Source organism: Bidens hawaiensis, unplaced genomic scaffold (genome assembly GCF_021521415.1).
Source record: "Bidens hawaiensis isolate Kalapana, Puna unplaced genomic scaffold, B.hawaiensis_p1.1 tig00014645_1, whole genome shotgun sequence".
NCBI lineage: Eukaryota > Viridiplantae > Streptophyta > Magnoliopsida > Asterales > Asteraceae > Bidens > Bidens hawaiensis.
In genome coordinates, this window is record NW_027492279.1 from 573,842 (window position 1) to 595,767 (window position 21,926).

General features: G+C 32.9%; 2 protein-coding genes across 2 annotated transcripts; one reads left to right on the forward strand and one right to left on the reverse strand.

Annotated features, from left to right (window-relative positions):
* The first annotated feature begins 13,311 nt into the window (after window positions 1-13,311).
* Window positions 13,312-16,950, forward strand: LOC143547159 (phosphatidylinositol/phosphatidylcholine transfer protein SFH8-like). The gene is made up of 14 exons (XM_077038651.1): window positions 13,312-13,460; window positions 14,029-14,341; window positions 14,423-14,522; window positions 14,615-14,881; window positions 14,993-15,070; window positions 15,173-15,274; window positions 15,352-15,401; window positions 15,495-15,594; window positions 15,666-15,764; window positions 15,856-15,969; window positions 16,089-16,224; window positions 16,296-16,669; window positions 16,747-16,821; window positions 16,915-16,950. Exons 1-14 carry the CDS (start codon window positions 13,427-13,429, stop codon window positions 16,933-16,935), a joined length of 1,863 nt encoding a protein of 620 aa, XP_076894766.1. The 5' UTR covers window positions 13,312-13,426; the 3' UTR covers window positions 16,936-16,950.
* A 411-nt stretch (window positions 16,951-17,361) lies between these two features.
* On the reverse strand, window positions 17,362-20,641 carry LOC143547160 (phosphatidylinositol/phosphatidylcholine transfer protein SFH12-like). Its single transcript, XM_077038653.1, has 12 exons — window positions 20,390-20,641; window positions 19,735-19,834; window positions 19,395-19,661; window positions 19,229-19,306; window positions 19,038-19,139; window positions 18,916-18,965; window positions 18,740-18,839; window positions 18,507-18,593; window positions 18,316-18,387; window positions 18,066-18,192; window positions 17,592-17,974; window positions 17,362-17,499 (listed from the first exon to the last, which is right to left on the reverse strand). Exons 1-12 carry the CDS (start codon window positions 20,509-20,511, stop codon window positions 17,413-17,415), a joined length of 1,575 nt encoding a protein of 524 aa, XP_076894768.1. The 5' UTR covers window positions 20,512-20,641; the 3' UTR covers window positions 17,362-17,412.
* Window positions 20,642-21,926: the final 1,285 nt, after the last annotated feature.

Below are 21,926 nucleotides of genomic sequence, written 5' to 3' on the forward strand. Positions count from 1 at the left end.
TTTGTGAAGTTGTTTTAAGCTTTTTTTGTTGGGCGTAGCTTCATTATCATTGAATGTATGAGCCTTATTATTGGTAGGAACTTCATCACCGTTTTGAAAACTTTGTTCATGAGAGTTCCCATCATCATCTTCTAGATTATGAAAGCTACCATCTTGTATCTGAAGTGTTTGGACATGCAGGGATGATGAAACGCCAGATGTTTGAGTAGATGTCCATTGATTACCACCTGTAGCACTAAGCCCTTCAAACACAGCAATGTGAAGGTCAAGATGAGGCAATGGTCGTGTTTTTAATGGCATTGCCCTCGGGTGACCCTGCACCAAATATGGACTATAATAAATACTTTTCATTTTAACGGATGACATAATACTGAAAACCTAAACAAATACATACCTTCTTAAAATCTTCCCATTCCTGAGGCGTTAAAGTGAACATATTTGTTTCTGGGTTGTATAGATTTCCAGTCTTGTTTCTTAAATAACATCATCCTACATATTTTTCTTTCATAGTATCAAAAGCATTTCTAATTTGCTTTTGAGTCAAATCCATGTGAAATTGTTCCTTGAGTTTCTTCCCTACTATAACCCAAGATTCCCTACGCAAGCTTTGTCCATTTATACCTATCTTCCCTATTTCTTCAAGACATGTTTCTAATAAGCATTTAATAGCCTCATTCGTCCATGGTTGTTGACCATCATTAGTTTCCATCTAGAATTAAATCACACATAACATACAAGACAAACAAGAATCACATAATATATTTAACATGATCAATAACATCTACTTTGTGTTCAACATTCAAGAACCTTATGTTCAACAAATCCAACATTAATGTAATTATCTTCTAAATAAAAACACCAATTAAATATAAACATTCAAGATGGAAACTAACATCTACTTTTACATCAATATTTTGTATGTATCAAGAAGAAAAATTAGGTCTAACAAATTATGGCTCACAAACAAGAAACAAAAAAGAAGCTACATCAAGAAGCAAAAAAGAAGTACCTAGTCGGAGGAGAAGAGGGAGGTCATCGGACGGTGAGGAGGACCTAAGAACTGGCCGGAATACTGGTCGGACGAGGTTGGTCTGGGCGAAAAGGGGTTGTCGGGGTAGAGGATGACGACGTGGGGGAAGGAGTGGTGGAGGAGATGGGTGAAAAGGAAGGGCTGAGTGGTGGGAGGAGTGGAAGCTAAATTCAGATCTGATTTAAGAAAAAAACAAACAGTCTTCAAGGGTAATGTCTGCGCGCCTGCAGACATGCTCCCTTGAAGATATTTAAAGAAAAAACAAACACCCCCTTAATATTACAATTTTCTTTTTGTATTAATGCTACACTATTATAGTTGAGAACATTTCTGACAGAGGCATTCATAGTGAGGTGAAGCCAATACGATGGAGAAAGTGATGACCTAAGATAGAGTAGTAGAAACTCATTTGTTTTTACAGATGATTACAAAGTTTAAACGTTAGTGTGTGGAGTCACGAAGGAGATATACATGATGTCGTGGCAAACGTTTTTTTGTGTTTGTGACTTTGTATTGTGGATGCTCCTGTATTTTTCAAATACTTGTCATTTAGATTTTATTAAAAGTAAGAACATGTCTGATTTGTAGGTCTCGAGTGTGCATAGTATGATCACACGGTCAGAGAAGTAAGGATGTTGAATACTTCCTTTTGTGACACAAAAGAGTTCCCAGGTTGAAATTTAAAAATTGAATATGTGTTTTATAAAATAAATAATAGTTGAAATAACAAATTTAAATATAGAATTAAATGTGTAATTAAAAATAGCAATACATCTTTAAATACTATTAAAGCAATACAATTTGTACACATGGCCTTCTTCTAGGCTGTCCACATGTGCAATCCAGTCAGCAACTTTCCATTCTCATATTCTCTAATATTCTGTCACGTGTCATCTCACACTATTTTTAAACTTTAGAATTTTCCACCATAATCATTTTAATCTCTCTCTCTCTCTCTCTCTCTTTCGGCTTACTAACTCCACCATCTACCATCTTCTATATTCCGGTAATGTAGATCGAGATTAATCGTTTTCCGGTAAGGTTATATATTATACGTAAATGGCCAACAATGTTATATGATTTTCTGGCAAGGTTATATCTTTTTCCGGCAACATCATATTTTCTTCCTGTTATTGTAGATCTAACCTTTTTATCTTTATTTTCATTGTTAACTGTTTTTTTTTTAAATCAGTTTAGGTTTTAAATCAAAAACGACAATGAAGCTAATATTTCTACGTATTTACGTTTTTCTGGTAAGTTTTTCCGTTCATGTGTTATACCTATAACAATGGTTGTTTTATATTTATTTGAAGTTTTATATTTTTCCTGTTTTTTTCTTTTACATGTTGTTCTTCTAGGTTCTAAATAAAAATCAGTTTCATCCATGGATATTATCATTATTCTTTTTCCGGTAAGACCAATTTAAATTTTTCGGTTATAAATTATAATTCAAATCTTCCATAATGTCAATGTTATAACAAAACTTAGTTATTTCAGGTTATTGTCCCGATTGATGTATGGAATATTTCATGTTACCTTCTAAATAAAAATCGGAGATACCATCGTCATTATCATTATTTCGTTTTTCCGGTAAGACCATTCAAATTTTCCGGCTATAAAATTATAATTAAAATCTTCCATAATATGGCTATTAATATTTGACTTTATTATTTCAGGTTATTGTTCCGACTCATATAAGCTAATTGCATGGATTGAAGATTAGTTAATAAGATGTATTTTTAATTTTTTTTTTTAATATTGATGTATATTTTTTAAATATTCATGTATATTCCTTATTTATAAGATTATAATATACATTAAATTACCAATATTAATATAATCATTATTCTATTGTTTTTGTCAACTTCCAATTAAGTGACAAATATTCCGTCTAATTTAAAATCTCATTATAATTCCCAATCTTATATTAGTTTACATTTTTAGATTTATACACAATGAAGAATCTCATTAATACAATTTATAGAGTTTGACATTCCTTATTTTTTTTTAAACCGAATGAACAACCTTTTTTTATGTTTTTATTTTTTTTAATTTTTATAAACTCATTCCTTAATTTGTGGTTTGACCGAAATAATAACCTAATTATCCCATTATTACAATTTATATTATATTGACTTTCCTTATTTGTTAAAGAAGTTATAACTTAAATAAGTATTTGACAATTCATATTAAATCGTTTTTGACCATTCATATTAAACCATTTTTGACCATTCATATTAGTTTACATTTTTAGATTTATACAAATTTAAGAATCCAACTATGGCACTTTATAAAGTTTGACATTCCTTATTAAAAAATTAATGAACAACCCTTTTTATGTTTTTAATTTTTTCCATTTATATAAACTCATTCCTTAATTTGTGATTTGACCGAAATAATAACCTAATTATCTCATTATTACAATTTATATCTTTTGACTTTCCTTATTTGTTAATAAACCGAATGAATAAGTTATAACTTAAATAAATTTTCGAGTCTTACTTGCAACAAGGTTTAAGTATCCCATTAATACAATTTATTGAGTTTGAATATCCTTATTTGTTTTTTAAACAAATAAGGATATTCAAACTCAATAAATTGTATTAATGGTTTTAATACAATTTAATTAGCATATTTAAATTCCTTTTAAATTCGAAATTTGACCAATCCTTCAACAAAGTTTTAAAGGTTTTAATACTCTCCATAATTTTAAACTCATTTCAAAATCTTTTCATAATTTTTTAAAGTTTTTAAATTAACCTATTTGATTTTCATTTTTGTAATTATTTCTAAATTAATTAGTCATATTAGTAAAATTAGAAAAGATTTGATTTTAATTTTTGTCATTTGACATTAACTAGAATAAGTTATCATTTTAATATTCAAAAAACTAATTGTCAAACTAAAAATACTTGTCATAATTGTAATGTAATCTTACTTTAAATTACGTGAATATTAATTGTTAATTAATAATAAAATAATAATCGCGTTATTTTAGAACACAATATTCAAATTGACATAATTTTCAATAATTAATACTTAATATATCATAAATTAAATAACCGTTTTATCATAATTTATAAATATTATTCGGCACATATGATTTAGTGACTACTATTAAACATTACAACTTTTCATAATTTATTAATATTATTATTCCCATGAATCAAGATATTTCAAATTGTTTATATATTTACATGGAAGACCAAATTTAAACTTAACACTACAAAATTTAATTAGCATATTTAAACTCCTTTTAAATTCGGAAATTGACCAATCTTTCAACAGAGTTTTATAGGTTTTAATACTCTTCATAATTTTAAACTCATTTCAAAATCTTTCCATAATTTTTTGAAGTTTTCAAATTAACCGATTTGATTTTCATTTTTGTAATTATTTCTAAATTAATTAGTCATATTTTTTCAGCTTTAATTATCTTCAAAGTCAACATAATCTTTCCAAAGTTATTTGATAATTCATTTATTGTAAAACGTTTTTAAGGTTTGCAAATTTAACAAAATATTAATGTCAATGATTTAAAAGTTTGTTAAAAGATTGGTCAAAAATCAAAAACAATTTCATAATTTTTTGAAGTTGACTAATTCCAATTTTTTTATATTTTATAACTATTTTGAAAATATTTCAAAACATGTTGTTTTGAAATAGTATCAAAACATGTTGTTTTGAAATAGTATCAAATTTGTTAGTTATAAAATGACGGCCAAAAAAATATTTTTATTGATATTTCTTTTTAGTTTAATGGTTTAAGTTAGAAATATGTTTTATATTGTCATTTTACTTTGTTTGTTGTTATATGTTATTTTGTTTCAATAAAAACAACAATTTAATAAAAACAACTTTATTAATGTTCAAATTTTACTCATTATTAAATATGTTATTATGGTATATTTAATTTGGATGCTAGTGTTTTATTATATTTCCGAGTGGTGAAGTAAAATGAGTTTCTTTTGAGAATGTTTGAAGAAGTTGATGGTGGTTTAATATGAAAGAACATGTATATTTTTTTTGTTGATGTTTTTTGGTTGTTTGATGTACATTAACTTATTGTAACTTTTAAATTTTAATATCTGGACAATGTAAATGGTTAACGTTTTGTTCTGAAAGTTTGAAGAATTTTTGTGTTGCTTGAATTTGTTGTTTAAATTTATTATGCTTGTTGACATGTTTTTCTATCCGTGTGTAACACGGGCTATACCCTAGTAACATATTATTATCAAACTCTCACTTTTCTCTTTCTCGCTTTAGTAAATTAGTGGAAAACGCCAAAAATTATTTTTACATCTACTAATAAACACACGTTAATGAAAAATATAAAAATATCATATAAAAAATATTAAAGTTAGAGCATTTATGGTTAAACTTATTGAGGATTGTTCACGCGAAAAATCATCTTAGTATAAGAAGTACGAAAAAACAATATAAACCACAAATATATTTGAAATCTTAAATGTTTGACTTGACGGCAAAGTCAATTGCAAAAAATGACCACCACAGAGATCATACCTGCGAAAAATCCACCACAGGTAGCGTCAGCCCTCAGTTACTCAGTTGTGGTGGTGGATAATGATTAACAGATACCGTGCATTACAATTCTCATAAACCATATTTTGGGCTACTCATATTGTTATCTAGCAGGCCAGATAAAATAGTATTAGATGAAATAAATTTTAGGTTTACCAGAGCCACAATCAATTTGATTATGACATCAAACAGATGTTTCAAATTATTCCACTACTAAAGAGTAAAGACTGCTTAGACTGGACATGGACAACAAACCAATTAGAGTATACTGGGCTAGACTAGGGCTGTTCAAACCGCTCGTCGCTCGTCGCTCGAACTTGCTCGCTCGAAAATTGCTCGGAAAATGCTCGCTCGTTTATTCGCTCGATTGAAAACGAGCCGCTCTGCTCAGTTCAGATTGTAAACGAGCCAAGCAACGAGCAAGGGTCTGCTCGGTTCGGTTCGGCTCGGCTCGAATATTTTTTTATTTTATATATAATTATATATGAACAAATATATAAATATATAGACAAAACACATAAATATAAGCTTAAAATTTTTTTACACCTCCAAAATTTTCATACTCCGTCAATTTAATAGTTTTATTTGTTCGATTCAAGTTTTTAGAATACTAAAAGTTTGTTTACATGATCATTGTATCTCACTCTAAACTTATTTTTTAAAAAAATACACAATATATTACACGTTTGTTTAAAAACTACTAATTTATTTATAAAGTTATATTATTTACAACCTTTAAATTTGTTTCTTATTGAAAATTTTAAAGTGAAAACGAAATAAATAATGCTCGAAATCGCTCGATATTTGATCGAAAAATGCTCGATTCGATTTTGGCTCGTTTCGGTTTTCGCTCGGTTCGAATTTTAGCCGTTCGGTTCGGTTGTAAACGAGCCAAGCAACGAGCAGCCCTTCGTTCGGTTCGGCTCGGCTCGTGAACAGCCCTAGGCTAGACCGTGGGAGTGCTTATTGGGCTCGAATTCAAATTTATTAAAACTAAATTCAAATTCAAAAACCAATTTGTATTTTTTTACACAATTTAATTATTTTATTTATAAATAGCATAGACAATTACAGACTAACGGCAGATAGACGGGCAACAAGCTGCGCCGCTACCCCCTTCTGAATAACAAACCCTACCCTACTAAACACAACGTTCCCCTTAGCATGAGCGGAGTTACTGCTGACCACCTGCTGAACCCGCTTAATGAACTGAACCGCGTCATGGCCGAGAGCGCCAAAGGTTTCAAAAGCAAATGGTACGAACACGTGCTGATTCTCAAGGCAAGGTTTCTCGTGCTTAGCTACTTTACCCACCTTTGCCTTGTTTATCGCATGACCCACCACAAATCCGTGGTCCCGTAGCCCAACGAGGGGGGACACACCTGTCAAATCAACGCACGCGTGCTTACCTCCTTTCCATTAAAAAACAAGAATGTCAGCGGGTCGTAGGGTTGATCTCCCATCTAAAGGGTCAGTCAAAAAGTTCACCGGGGCTTCCTTTTTTGCCGAGATCCCGGCCTGCTTAAGGACGTCGTAAAGCACACCTCGAACTAGATCATGTCGATATTTAAAGCCCGGTAATTCTTTGCAATGGACTGCATGCTCCCCAAAAGAATCTAAACAAGCCTTCCGACATACGGGGCACGGGTCATCAACCGGGAAAAGGGGTTTTAAATTTGTATTTGATTGGGTATATTCGAAAATTTTAAATTATGAGAAAAAAAGTTATAAAAATATAAATAATATATGTTTTTTACAAAATAATAATAAAACATATGTATAGTTCGAATTCAAATATTAGGGTCGAGGTGATTAAATTTTTTATAAATTCAAATTAGATTACAAAGCTAATTCAATTAAGAAAGCTAAAATTTAAGTTTCATAACTCTAATTCAAAACACGCATACCAACTAATATTTTTGTCTTTAGATGGATGTGAAAGAAATACGCATGTGTGAATCTTATAAGGAACATGCCGTGTTAAAATTTGTTGCACACAAAGTGATCAAGCGTGAGTGTAATAATAATAATAATAATAATAATAATAATAAAACGTGCATTGACAAATCAACACGTGTTTATACAATTTATATTTTATTTGTTGCGATTTCCTCACGTATAAGAATGTGAATTTACTTAGCCATGTCCAACAAATTATGAGTTATCGGAGTTTTTTCCCAAAAGGGTGTTGGTGTAAAAAATAATTACCAAAATGTGTTCATTGAATGATATTTGAGTTTTTTCCTAAAAAGGTGTTGTTGGAAAAACTATTTAGTTAAATAGTGTTCATTGAGAAATATTTACCAAAATGGTGTTTTTGATAATTTTTTTGTTTCTCACTCATACTCTTATCAGATGAAACTAAGATGATCTCATGTCATGTCTCTATTTTCTTTTTCTTTTTTTTTCTTTTTTGAAATTCATAGTAATAAAAACTTTTCTGATTGAGCATGTACCGGAATTTTTAATAAACCTATATGACAAATGAAATCTACATTTAAATAAAAAGCTATATTTAATACATTTTAGGATAGAAAAATAAAAAACTATTTTGGAAGAAAAGAAACCTGCATTTAAAAAATTATCTCGTTGAACACTAAAATTCTCACTAAGACCTGTATTTGAAAAAAAATAGTGTTAATAAATAACTAAAATTCTCACTAAGACCTGTATTTGAAAAAAAATAGTGTTAATAAATTTTTAAAATTAAAAAAATATAACTATTTTGGAAACCTAAAATAAACGATCTATTTAATAATTTATAAATCAAATCAAGAATTTTTTTAGTAATATATTATATATTCGTGTAACATTTTTTTTCTAGCTCCATCGGTTTTATTAAAAGCATAACCCTTTGAGCACTTTAACTTGTAATAAACCTAGATTTAAATGAAACCAATATTATAAAAACTATTTTTAATTTTCTTCTTTATCTACAAAAAATAAAAACTATGTTGGAAAAATAAAGCTCAACATGAATTTAAAGATTTACAAATCAAATCATAATTTTTTGTTATAACATGTGTATATTTGTATAAACTTTTTTTCTAGTTCATCGGTGTTCAATAAAATAAATATTTAGTTAAAAGGTTATTATTTAAACCTGTACTTTCGATTTAAAAATAAATTATACGTTTTAAAAATGTTGTTTTAGTAAAATAAAAACTTGATTACATAAATATACAAGGTTTTTTTGCATATAAATTAAAACAAAGTATGAAAAAAAAAACTTAAGAGAAGACATATACATGTAAAATAATCTTATTTATTTTAAGTTTATATTAGTATTATTATTTTATGAGGGTAAATTTAAAATACAAAGGACAACAAAAATGAAAATGGTGAGAAGGAATCTAGTCCATTGATATTAGATTTGAATGGCTGAGATTAATTTAATAAATAAAAATTGATGAAAAGGGCATTAAGGTAATAACCCAAATTTGTTGACTTTTTCTCTCCACATGCAAGGCACATGTTAATTTCCCCATCATTTTAATATATCCATAACTTTTTCATACGGCATTATTTTTTTTGAAAAAATTCACCATAATAATAAGCGTTTTTTTATCTTTAATATGAATATCATATTGTTATATAAAAATAACAAAAAAATTAATGGGTTTTTTTGTTGTTCATTGTGTCATTGTGTAATATGTTGTTTCCATTGTGTTTTACGTTTCAAGTCATTGTGTTATACGTATTCACCATTGTGTCTTACGTTTTAGGTCATTGTGTTATACGTATTCACCATTGTGTTTTACGTTTCAAGTTATTGTGTAACATGTATTAAGCATTGTGTTTTATGTATTAGATAAAAAGACACAATGGTGTGCGAAAAAACACAATGACGAAAAAAGATACAATGATAAGCGAAAAGACACAATGGTGTGCGAAAAGACACAATGGTGTGCGAAAAGACAAAATGACGAAAAAAGACACAATGATAAGCGAAAAGACACAATGTGTTTGAAAAGACACAATGATAAGCGAAAAGACACAATGGTGTGCGAAAAGACACAATGACGAAAAAAGACACGATAATAAGCGAAAAAGACATAATGGTGTGCGAAAAGACACACTGACGAAAAAGACACAATGGTAAGCGAAAAGACACAATGGTGTGCGAAAAAACACAATGACGAAAAAAGACACAATGGTGTGCGAAAAGACACAATGATGAAAAAAGACACAATGGTGTGCGAAAAGACACAATGACGTGATTTTTGTTTTAAATTTTAAATAACAAAAATCATACTCATATTAAAGATAAAAAACGCTTGTTATTATGATGAATTTTTTTTAAAAAAAAATATCATACGAAAAAGTTATAAACGTTTTAAAATGATGGGGGTATTAACATGTGCCTTGCATGTGGAGAGAGAAAATGTGTACAGTTACCTTTATACCCTTTTTCCTTTGGTCCTCACTTGACACATGTCAATTATTTATGGCTTCTCACCCTTCTCATTTTTATTACCCTTTGTAGAATAATTTGACCATATTTTATGATAAAAATAAAATAGAGATTTTTACATGTGTCAATCTTAATTTCATTCAATTACCAACAAAAGCAGGAGTGAGAAACAAAAATATTATCAAAAACACTATTTTAGTAAATATTTCCTAATTAACACTATATTGGTAAATAGTTTTTCCACCAACACTTTTTTAGGAATAAATTCGTTATTAAAAGTATTTCTGATTTCTCACTCCAAAACTTATTGGGTAAACTTAAAATGGGACCAACACATGCCTTTTTTTTAAATAATAATGTTAATTAAATCTAAAATAAATATTTAACAATTTTTCTTCTTCTTTGTAATTAATAATCAACTCTTTAAATAAATTCTAAAATGTTGTACAAAACTGATGGTCAGCATTTTTTTTGTTACTAAACTCATTTTTGTTTATAAAAAAAAGTGTGTATATATTAAATTATCTTAGAACTTCGTCAAGTTTGTTTTTGGTAATACCAAAAATTAATATTTTTTGAAAGTATAAAATATATTTGTAGTTTTAGGTGTCCTACAGCGTATCGATTAACTTTATACTTATATAATTTAAAATAGTTTTACTTTAATAATGCATTTTTTTTTAATAGATTGAGATAATATACATGAAGTGTAGATCGAACTAAGAATGAGCTCGATACTGATACCGGAATTTGCAAAAAATGGGCACCGATTCGGTACTAGTAACGAAGAAAAAAATTAAGTAAAAATACATGTACCATACTGAACCGTATTGTATCATTAACGAAGAAAAAAATTAAATAAAATACCGGTAACATACTGAACCGTATCGTACCGGTACTTACCGATCTCAAAACCTCCAAAAAGTTGGTAATGAATCGATACTGGCTTGGTATCGATACCCGATACCATTACTCATCCATAGATCGAAATTAAAAACAAAAAAGTAAGTGTAAATGATGGATTTTGTCTTAATAACTACATAAATTAATTAAAAAAGAAGATAGATATACTGAGTGTAATTATATTTGCATAACATATTTGAATTTGTTTAAAGAGACATTTATTAATTAAAAAAAGAAGAAGAAAATATATAATTGTTTAAGAAAATTATTTATTTTAGATTTTAATTAACATTATTCATTTTTGACAGAATTACAAATTTTGTCCTTTAAAAAAAGCCAAATTACGGTTCGTGTCCTTTTTTAAGTTTCCTTGCAGGCGGTATCCTTTAAACATTTTTTTCCTACACGTTATGTCCTTTACGCTAACTGGGTTAGAAAAACTCAGTTAAATACCCTCACGTGAGGAGCATGTGAAGGCATTTTTGTCTTTTCGCCTGTACATGCAGATTAAATACAATATACCTTTATTTTTAAAAACAAAAAACCCTCTCCATCACCATCTCCACATCTTCCTGTAGCTTCTTCAGCCTCCATAGCCGCCACCAACAAGCAACCACTAACCCACCACCAGCTAAGTACGCCGCCAGGCGCTACCACACCACCATCAAACCCCACTGGCCGCCGCCACCATCAAACCCCACTGGCCGCCAGCGGTCTTTCTCCCCCTCTCTCTCACACACACACACACATTTGCCGGAAAAACGTGGACCACCTCCGGCTGTGAGGACTTTCAAAACATCACCAGCTACCGTGAGGGGTAATATTTTGTACGAACCGCAATACCAAAATCATCCATAGTCAATCCCTAACCCCATCATCAATGAATCACAGATCTACAAATCCGCGTATATAAATCATAGATCTGCAAATAGATTTTCCCTTCACCTGACTTTCTTTCTTCTTATCAAAATGGTATTAGTTTAAGGCAATGATGGGTGTCCGACCACCAAAAACCTCATCGTGCATCATCTTCATTTATCACAGCAGCGGATCCTTTAGATCCGGCCCGAATTCCGACTCTATATCATATCCAAATGCACACTCGGGCTAGCTCCGGACCCATGTCAAACCTCTAGAAGTTGAATCGTCATTGGTGTGGTTGTGGCGTGGTCATAGTCAACGATGACGGTGGTGGTCACAGGTGGCCAGATTTACTGTTTTACCCGAGATGGGCTTTTGTTTTAGCCGGATTTACTGTTTTACCGGAGATGGGCTTTTGTTTTAGCCGGATTTAATGTTTTAGTGGAGATGGGATTTTTTTGGTCGCCGGATTTGATGGTTCGCGGTGGCGGTGGTGATGGTAACACGGACGGTGGTGGTGGTGGTTGAATGAAGGAGGAGGTACAGGCGAAAAGACAAAAATGCCCTCACATGCGCCTCACGTGAGGGTATTTAACTTAGTTTTTCTAACCCAGTTAGCGTAAAGGACATAACGTGTAGGAAAAAAATGTTTAAAGGATACCGCCTGCATGGAAACTTAAAAAAGGACACGAACCGTAATTTGGCTTTTTTTAAAGGACAAAATTTGTAATTCTGTCTTCATTTTTTTTAAAAGGCATGTCTTGGTCCCATCTTAGGTTTACCCAATAAGTTTTGGAGTGAGAAATTAAAAAATTACTTTCAATAACACACGGTAAATACTATTTAATGAACACCATTTTAGTAATTATTTTGTCCACAAGCACCCTTTTAAAGAAAAACTCAACAAATTATACATGTGAATGATGTCTTCAAAAGACTTTTTTTTGTCATCCAAACGAGACTAGCAGTGTAATTTGTCGCATGTTACTTTTTTATTTCAATAACAAAAACTCTTGACAAACCTACAAAAGCTATGCGTAGTGAATATAAATATCAACCAACCAAACAGATGACAAGATTTTATATCTATCACTACTTCCCTAACATAAAGTTGTTGTAGCATCTACATAAAACAAACATCAACTTAAAATATAGATAAACCCAATGAGTAAAGAAACAGCAGGTGCTGGTACCGCATACTGAAACTCAAACCAACCGCAGTTATTCGTTACTGTCGGTGACCGAATCATCATCACCGGTCCGGCAGAAATCAGTCGCCACCCATCACGCGTAACATCACATTCTTTCTTTCTTTACTGCCACGTGGATCCCCAACAACCCCCTTTATTCATTCTCACGCAAAAACCCTCTTTCTCTTTTTCTTTTTCTTTTTCTTTTCTCTCACACTCCAATCCACCCGCCATGAATGCTAACGCCGTTACAACCCCACCGCCCGATTTCACTAACAGCCGTCAGGATCTGCTTACTGGGTTGTTCTAATTAGGTAACCTAACCTAACTTCTGCCTTTCTGATATTTTTGAGATTAGGTTAATTGGTAGGTTAATTCAGCTAAATTTTAGGGCTTTTGATGACAATGCAGCTCTTCTTTCTCAGTTGATTTAATACGGAAGACGGTGGATCCGATTGTTGACTGCTTTGCCCTAATTTTGACCCGATGTCTGGACCGCTAGATCGATTCGCCAGGCCTTGTAAGTTCTTGCTTCTTTCATTTTAAGTTAGGGTTTTTGTTTGTTGGACCTTGTGATTTAATCGGAATTGGTAAAATTGGGGGGGTTATTTGATTTAGGGTTAGGCTTATGGTTTGGTTTCTTGGCTGTTAGTCTTTTTGATTTCAAATTTCAAGATTCAAGATTTGGTCAATGTGTATTTTTGGAAGGTTGTGAATTTTTGATGTTTCAATTTTTGCTGCTTTTTTTGTTCTTATTCAGATGAAAGTTATTAAATCTTTATTAAAATTTTCACACTTACTTACATATGATCTTTAGGCATAAAGTTATACATTCTAGGGGTGAGAGCATAAACCGGGTAAGACCCGCGAGAACCGACCCAGTTTTTACAATAGGGCCGGTTCTCGGGTCCTAAGAGTACCGTTAAACGTGTCTGGGTCAGGTCTTGCGGGTCTGACCATTTCCTCTTTACATAAATCGGGTGAGACCCGAACTGATCAGACCCAGTTATTTACAATAGGGTGGGACTGACCACGTTTGCACGCCCCTTATACAATCTTACATGTTTTACATGTTTGCTATGTCATAGGCTTTGAGGGATCATCAGGCAATGATGAAAAGTCAAACAGAAGAGAACGAAGGTCGGATTTTGAGAATTCAGAGGACGAAAGGAGGACGAGAATCAGTTCTTTTAAAAAGAAAGCACTTAATGCGTCTACCAAGTTCAAACATTCTCTCAAGAAAAAGAGCAGTAGGAGAAAGAGTGATGGTCGAGTCAGCTCGGTGTCTATAGAGGATATTCGTGATGCAGAAGAATTAAGGGCTGTTGATGCTTTCAGACAAGCCCTGGTTCTTGATGAATTGCTACCAGAAAAACTTGATGATTATCATATGATGTTGAGGTTTATGTTTTCTCCAATCTTTTCTGTTTTATCTTTAATGTTTCATAAGTAGCTTAAGATTGAAGATATATGTGTTTATAGGTTTCTGAAAGCAAGAAAGTTTGATATTGAGAAAGCAAAGCATATGTGGGCTGATATGATCCAATGGAGAAAGGAATTTGGTGCTGACACAATCATTGAGGTTATTAGTTGTAACTTATAAGCATAATTTGGTGTTGTCATCAATGTTTTGCATCAACTATCTAATTTGATATGAATGACTTATGTTATCAGGACTTTGAGTTTAAAGAGTTGGATGATGTTTTGAAGTATTACCCACAAGGTAATCATGGAGTAGACAAAATGGGAAGACCGGTCTATATTGAAAGACTTGGGAAAGTTGATCCTAACAAACTCATGCAAGTTACAAGCATGGATCGTTACATAAAATATCATGTGCGTGAGTTTGAAAAAAGCTTTGCTTATAAGTTTCCCGCTTGTTCAATCGCTGCAAAAAGACACATAGACTCAAGCACAACAATTTTGGATGTTCAAGGCGTGGTATGTTTCCCATTATGCAAATATATATATATATATATATATATATATTGGAATATGAATGTTATTGTACGGTGTGGATTTATCATTAATCTTTGTTTTTTGATTTTTCAGGGATTAAAGAATTTCACTAAAAGTGCTCGGGAGCTAGTAATGCGGCTCCAGAAAATTGATGGTGACAACTATCCTGAAGTAAGATTAATTTCTTAGTCAAACTGTTACATAGTGCTTTGTATAATGGAGTATATATTATTACAGTTCTTAACTAACGTGGTGCCACTAAAAACTCTGCAGACGCTCAATCAAATGTTTATCATTAATGCGGGCCCTGGCTTTCGATTGCTTTGGAATACCGTAAAGTCGTTTCTGGATCCTAAAACAACTTCAAAGATCCATGTATGTTTAAAAGAATTGCATTGTTACTGTGTAAGTTTGTTGGGAAATCTTTTTGTTTATTATTGTTCTGTTCACAGGTTCTTGGAAATAAGTACCAGAATAAGCTGCTTGAGATCATCGATGCAAGGTAGCTCATAATTTATGTTGGCTAATTACCATATAAAACTATTTCTTTTAAGAATTCCTTTCAATGAATAAGTTTACTGCAAACACCGTGCAGTGAGTTACCAGACTTTTTGGGTGGCACATGTACCTGTGCAGATCAAGGGGGTTGTCTTCTGTCTGATAAAGGGCCATGGAAGAATCCTGAAATCTTGAAGGTTCTTACTTTTTGATATCGTATATACTTAATCGTTAGGGTTTTATTCAATTGGGTTGCTTTTTGTTTCAGCTGGCACTTAATAGTGAAGCAAGGCGTGCTAGACAGGTGGTTAAAGTTTTGAACAGTGAGGGAAAAATTGTTGCTTATGCTAAGCCTCAGTTACCCATGGTTAGACACTCTGAACTGTTGCTGTTTGCTTGGAGCTACACTAATTTTCTCCAGAAACTTTTGAACGATTGCTTTTATTCCTGTTGAGCAGCTAAGAAGCAGCGATACATCAACTGCTGAATCGGGATCAGAAGCTGAAGATATTGCATCCCCGAAAGCAATATTGAATTACTCCCATCTTAGGTTGACTCCTGTTCGTGAAGAAGTGAGTTTTCTATTTACTCCATTATGTGATTATATTCTTCTTTCTTTTTGGTATATTATATTATAGTTTTGACAATGACAATCAGTAATGTTTTTTCCTTTCGTTTCGGTATTATGTAGGCTAAGGTGGTTGGAGCTACAAGTTATGCTGGTCAATTTTCTGGATATGATGAGTATGTTCCCATGGTTGACAAGGCTGTTGATTCTGTATTGAAGAAGCAGGCATCAATGCCAAAGCCGCCATCGATTCCAAAAGGTTAGTTTCTTTCTTTTGTGTCTAGATTTATTATTGCTGCGAGATAATAAATTACTGAGTTGTTGATCCAGGGATGCCTCTTGAATCTGTTGCTGAGGTGGCACCAGAAAGACTCAATGCGCGAATCATGGTGTTCATTACGGCTTTCTTAATGACCCTTGTCACGCTCTTCCGTTCGACAATGACCCGCATGACTAAAAAACTTAATGACGGGCATGTCTCTTCCGTGGATGTCCGGGAAGAATCTGGCGCCGTGTCCACAACACCACCCGTTGTGGAGACAGAAGTTGTTTCTACTGTTTTGAAACGACTAGGTGAACTTGAAAATAAAGTTGACACACTTAAAACAAAACCATCTGAGATGCCTTATGAGAAAGAGGAATTGCTAAATGCTGCTGTGTGTCGGGTAGATGCCTTGGAAGCTGAACTCATTGCTACCAAAAAGGTAAAAAATAATGTCGACTGACGTGGCATCCTTGTTGGCAAATTAGTCGAGTGACATGGCTGTTTTTGTGCATGCAGGCACTTCATGAGGCTCTGATGAGGCAGGAAGAATTGCTTGCTTACATAGACAGTCAAGAGGAGAAAAAGATGAGGGTAAAGTTGGATCTTTTTTTTAAATGTTTCAGAAATAAGTGGTTAGATATAATTTATATAATACTAATAGTTATTTGTTTTATGTAATTGCAGAAGAGGAGATTTTGCTGGTGAAGTGCATTGACAAAAGGCCAGCTCTGTTTGCTTCTTTTTCTAATAGTGTGTGTTGTGCTGTATGATTTAACGATTGCGTGTGAGATTATATATCATCAATCCTTGAGATTTGTTTCTTTGTTTATTTGCTTTATGACTTATGAGTTTTGTTTGGTTTTGAATATGGTTTTAATTAACTCTTATACATTTGATGATTTCTTGTTGTGTTCTATTCTCTCATCTTATACCCTTGGATATACAAATCAAATAAATGGAAGAGAAACAATCAGCCTTAAAAGCAATTTACTGTACTGTACAATCTGGCTGCCATCAGTCAATGTAGTGTTTTTATTGACATCAAAAATGTTACAGCTGAAGAGAGCAGAGCATGTATCCTTAAAAATGAACATTGCTGGCTGCCACCAGTCTCACCTTTTCCTTGTTTCTACATTACCTTAACAACTAACAACCAACATTAACATTGTCTGTCTTGCTAATTCAGAAACCGAATATGCTTTTCTTTTTCTTCTTCTTTTCAAGGTAAGCTGCAAACTCTTGTTGTTGATTAATTGTGTCCCCAAGAGACTGCATTACATCACATCAATTTATTGATATAAATGGTGCGTTTTAATCCGTTTTAAAATTATATGACTTCAAGTAAAAAAGAAAAAAAATACCTTCTTGGTAGCAGCAAGCTCAATCTCCAAAGACTCGATGCGATTCAAAGCGTTATTAAGCATTTCCTCTTTCTCGGGAGGCATTTCAATTGGTCTGTCGGTGAGGATTATCACTTTCTCTTCCAAATCCCCCAACCGCTTCATCATTGACAGATACTCGGCTGTAGAGATGCCAGGCGACTGCAATTGGTACGGGTCGGGCCTCTGTCTCGGCTCTTCGTAAACGGGACCATGGTAGTGGTTGTTTTCTATCTTTCGGGGCATGGTTTTTGTCATGCGCACCATGGTCATAACGCCCATCATAAAAGTCATCATACCCGTAAAGATGTTGTTTCCTAGCCCATCGTTTGCTACCTTGTAAGCGTCGGTGACACTGTAAAAATCTGTATCGACAAAAACTAAGTTTACAAATAACTAACGCGTTAAATATGAAATATGTAAAAAATATTATATACATTTGGATGATGGTGGTACCTTGTGGCCCGGGAACCTGCTGCATTTGTCTACCATAACTTGTATCAGCGGGCCTTTCAACCACCTGCGTGTGGAATCTGGGTTCGTTTGTGGCTGGGGTGCTTTTGCTTGCAGGAGCACGCGTTTCCTTTTTTATAATACAAAATGGTCAGAAGGCGCAAGGCATACATGTAATGTTGTGTTTTTTGAATGTCCGATTTTTTGTCGGTTATGAAGATTTATAGACACACATATAGGTAAGATAACTTACTTCTTCGTGAACAGGAGCGAGTTGTGGTTGCTTGATGCTCTCCTTTTGCATTCCAGAAGATTCCGCATCCGCCTTGAAAGAACTACTCGTGTTAGCTAGCAATCTACTTGGAAACGCTTTAATAATGATGGAAACTTCTAAACAGATTTATAGTACCATGTTTATATTATCATGTTTCTTAGATAAAATACCTTGTTAGAAGACTGATCCTCAGAAATGGTTCTCTCATCCGCCATGTCAGATCTTGACGAACATTTGTGTTCACCGTTACGAACCATCTAACAGATAAATATGACATTCAGAACAGTTTATATTAATTTCTTTGAATTCATTAAATAGTTATGTATAAATTTATATCTAATTTGTTTTAATAAGTTTTAGAGTTTGACAGCATATGAATTTGACCCGTTAGAGAGAGTGAAACCTTCATGATATCTGGATCTTGCCATGGGCCCTTATCAGAACGCATGCAACCGCCTTTATCAGCACATGTGCAGGTACCACCCAAGAATTCCGGGAGTTCACTGCCACAGTAAAAATAGTATGAATATACACAAAATTTAAGATACTATTAGAAAAAGGTTTTTGAGGTATAAGTACCTGGCTTCAATGATTTCCAGGAGTTTGCTTTGGAATTTGTTGCTCAAAACCTAGTCAATAGGATTGCACTAATATATAAAACTAAAAACTATTTATATGTTAAAAAGATGTTGTGAACTTACATTAATCTTAGATGTAGTTTTCGGGTCAAGAAAGGTTTTAACAGTGTTCCACAAAAGCCTAAAGCCAGAGCCTGCATTGATGATGTACATGCGGCATAGAGTCTACAAATAGCGTGCAAATAAATAACATCGCTATGTTTTTCATATAAAATATTTATAACAGTAACTGAAATGACAGGATATAATAATACCTCAGGATAGTTGTTACCATCAATGTTCTGGAGTGATTGGATAAGTTCCCTAGCAGATTTGTTCATGCTTTTTAATCCCTAATTCAAAACCATGTAAATAGTTTGACCAAAAGTTAAAAATGTGGTTTAAGCGGGTACTGTAACGTGTAAAGATTAACTAACTTACCACACCCTGAACATCAAGAATCGTGGTACTTTGATCAACGTGTGTTTTAGCTGCAATCGAGCATGCTGGAAACTTATCAATAAACGTTCTTTCAAACTCCATCACGTGGTACTTGATATAACGTTCGAGAGTCGTGGCTTGCATGAGCTTGGTGGCATCAACCAAACCAAGTCTCTCAATATAAACAGGTCTTCCATCTTTATCAACTCCATGGTGCCCTTGAGGATAATATTGAAGCACATCTTCTTTTTCCTTAAAATCAAAATCCTAGACACAAAAACAATATTAATTTAATAATAAATATGTATGCAGTTAGTTCATCTCATTTAATGATATGTACCTCCATGATGGTGTCTGTTCCATACTCTTTCCTCCAATTGATCATATTAGTCCACATTAACTTAGCTTTCTCAAGATCATAATTCCTGGCCTTCAAAAACCTATAGTGATAGTTCATTAGTATTGAAAGCAATTATAAAATGTGGGAAAATCATGAAAATAGGCATGTTCACCACACATTTTGTAGAAATTAACAGACATTGGCTTTTAGTATTTATAACATAGGCATATCCGAAACCAGCTAACCAGACAAGGCCACACAAGCACAATCAGATAAGAAGACAAATATTTAGCCGACACAAAAATCTTTGGAAAGTACAATGAGGCCACAAAATTAACCAATAATAGCATAACATGTGTAAAGTGTCAACTAGATTTCAGCTGACTGGGTAGGATTCATCAGACGCTTTACACATGCTATGCTACTACTGGTTTATTTTATGACCCCATTGCCCTTTTCAAAGATTTTTGCGTCGGCTAAATTTCATTCTTAGCCGGTTGTGCTTATTTGGTCTTGTTTTAATTCATTGGTTTTAGATATGCCTAGTTTATAAATGCCAAAAGTCAATGTCTATATTGTACAAAATGTTGAGAAATATTTAAGTAATTTTCCCTTTAAAAATATTTGCAAAGGGTAATCACTGTGTTTAATCAACCTTAATAGCATGTGGTAATCATCATGTTTAGCTGGTAGTAGGTCTTCCGGGATCAAAGCCTGTCGGAAAGCTTCAACCGCCTTTAAATCCTCTGCATCATGTTCATCCTCAACAACAGACATCACTCTACTACTGCTCTTCTTGCTGAAAGAGTTCCTAAATTTGTTTGACGCATTGATCGCCTTCTGTTTAAGAGAATTACGCCTAGCCTTCTTTTCCTCCTCTGAGTTCTCCAACTCTATTCTTTCGGAACCTACATAAAAACTTTAATCATAACTCATACACCCTTTTTCCACGCTTTAACCGAATACATCATGAAATAATCAAATAATGAACAAATGGAAGGATATCCGAAATTAAAGTGGATATATACTTACCAGGGCGTTCAGGTCCGGACTCGCTCATGATTGAAATTAACAATGTTTGTTAGCCGTGCCGAATCTTAACGCCCTTCCAAATGCCTACAAATTTGAGCAGCAAAAACACAATCACCAAATAAATTCAATAATACATATTCAATACATGAACATAAAGTATATATCTATCGTACATTCAACGTAGCTGCAAATGTTATTTTTTTTCATGTATAAAGTAAACATTAATCCATTAATAACGGAAACATCACATGCAAAACACCATTAACGAATTTCCGGAACATATTAATAAATAATAAACATCACATGCACCTTCTTCGTTGCGAATAACATTACAAGTAAATTTATATCAATTTGATCATTCGAAAATCGAGGGAATTGAAGGAGAATAATATATGTGTACCGAGCAACGACAAAAAGCATAAAAAAATGGCAGGATGAATCGGAGGGAAGAAGGGAAGAATGTTATTCTATAATGTTGTCGTCGTTGTCATCTCATCTCGTCCCCCAGAAGACTATATTTTTGGAAACCATAGAACGGAATGGAGTCTAGAGAGAGAAAGAGAGAGATTTGGGAAATGGCAGCCAGCCACTATGTTTCATGTTATAAAGGGATCGGGTCGACCATGAATATCATGGTTAACCTTGAGAAAATGGCGCTACAATTATTATTATTATTATTATTGAAAATGCTTATACGTACCCATGCATGCCTTTGGAGGCGGAAGAATATTTTCTCTCTTTGTAAGGACACAATTGTTTCAGACTTGGTGTAGCTGAGGTAGTTTTTATGTAGGCGTTATATACTATGTGGCGTCACGTTACCATTATGCTTAAAACGTGTATCGTGGATGAAGCCCTTTATAATCATTATATTATTATTATTATTATTATTATTTATTTAAAATAATGCAAATAATATTTTATTAAATAAAATTTTATAAAATAAAATAAATAAATTTAACATTAAAATTAAAAAAAAAAACAACTATAAATTACTCGTATTCGTCATATTCGCCGCCGAGCTCGTCTTCACTTTCCTCGTCTCATTCGCCTCGAATTGGCCGAACCGATCAAGCATGTTGCACCAAATCCGCCATAAACGAATTATGTCTCTCTTGAACCCCTTTGCACCCTCTCCTCCATAGTTGCTTGAGGTAGTT

What these genes read in the sequence shown, in the direction of transcription:
- LOC143547159 (XM_077038651.1), top strand. Translation starts at nt 13,427, where the DNA reads ATGTCTGGACCGCTAGATCGATTCGCCAGGCCTT. An exon ending in GTGCTGACACAATCATTGAG is followed by an intron (nt 14,523 to 14,614) that starts GTTATTAGTTGT and finishes TTATGTTATCAG; the next exon opens with GACTTTGAGTTTAAAGAGTT. An exon ending in TTTTGGATGTTCAAGGCGTG is followed by an intron (nt 14,882 to 14,992) that starts GTATGTTTCCCA and finishes TTGATTTTTCAG; the next exon opens with GGATTAAAGAATTTCACTAA.
- LOC143547160 (XM_077038653.1), bottom strand. Translation starts at nt 20,511, where the DNA reads ATGTCTGTTGTTGAGGATGAACATGATGCAGAGGATTTAAAGGCGGTT. An exon ending in TTCTTGATGTTCAGGGTGTG is followed by an intron (nt 19,307 to 19,394) that starts GTAAGTTAGTTA and finishes GTTTTGAATTAG; the next exon opens with GGATTAAAAAGCATGAACAA. An exon ending in GCAGGTTCCCGGGCCACAAG is followed by an intron (nt 17,975 to 18,065) that starts GTACCACCATCA and finishes TTGTCGATACAG; the next exon opens with ATTTTTACAGTGTCACCGAC.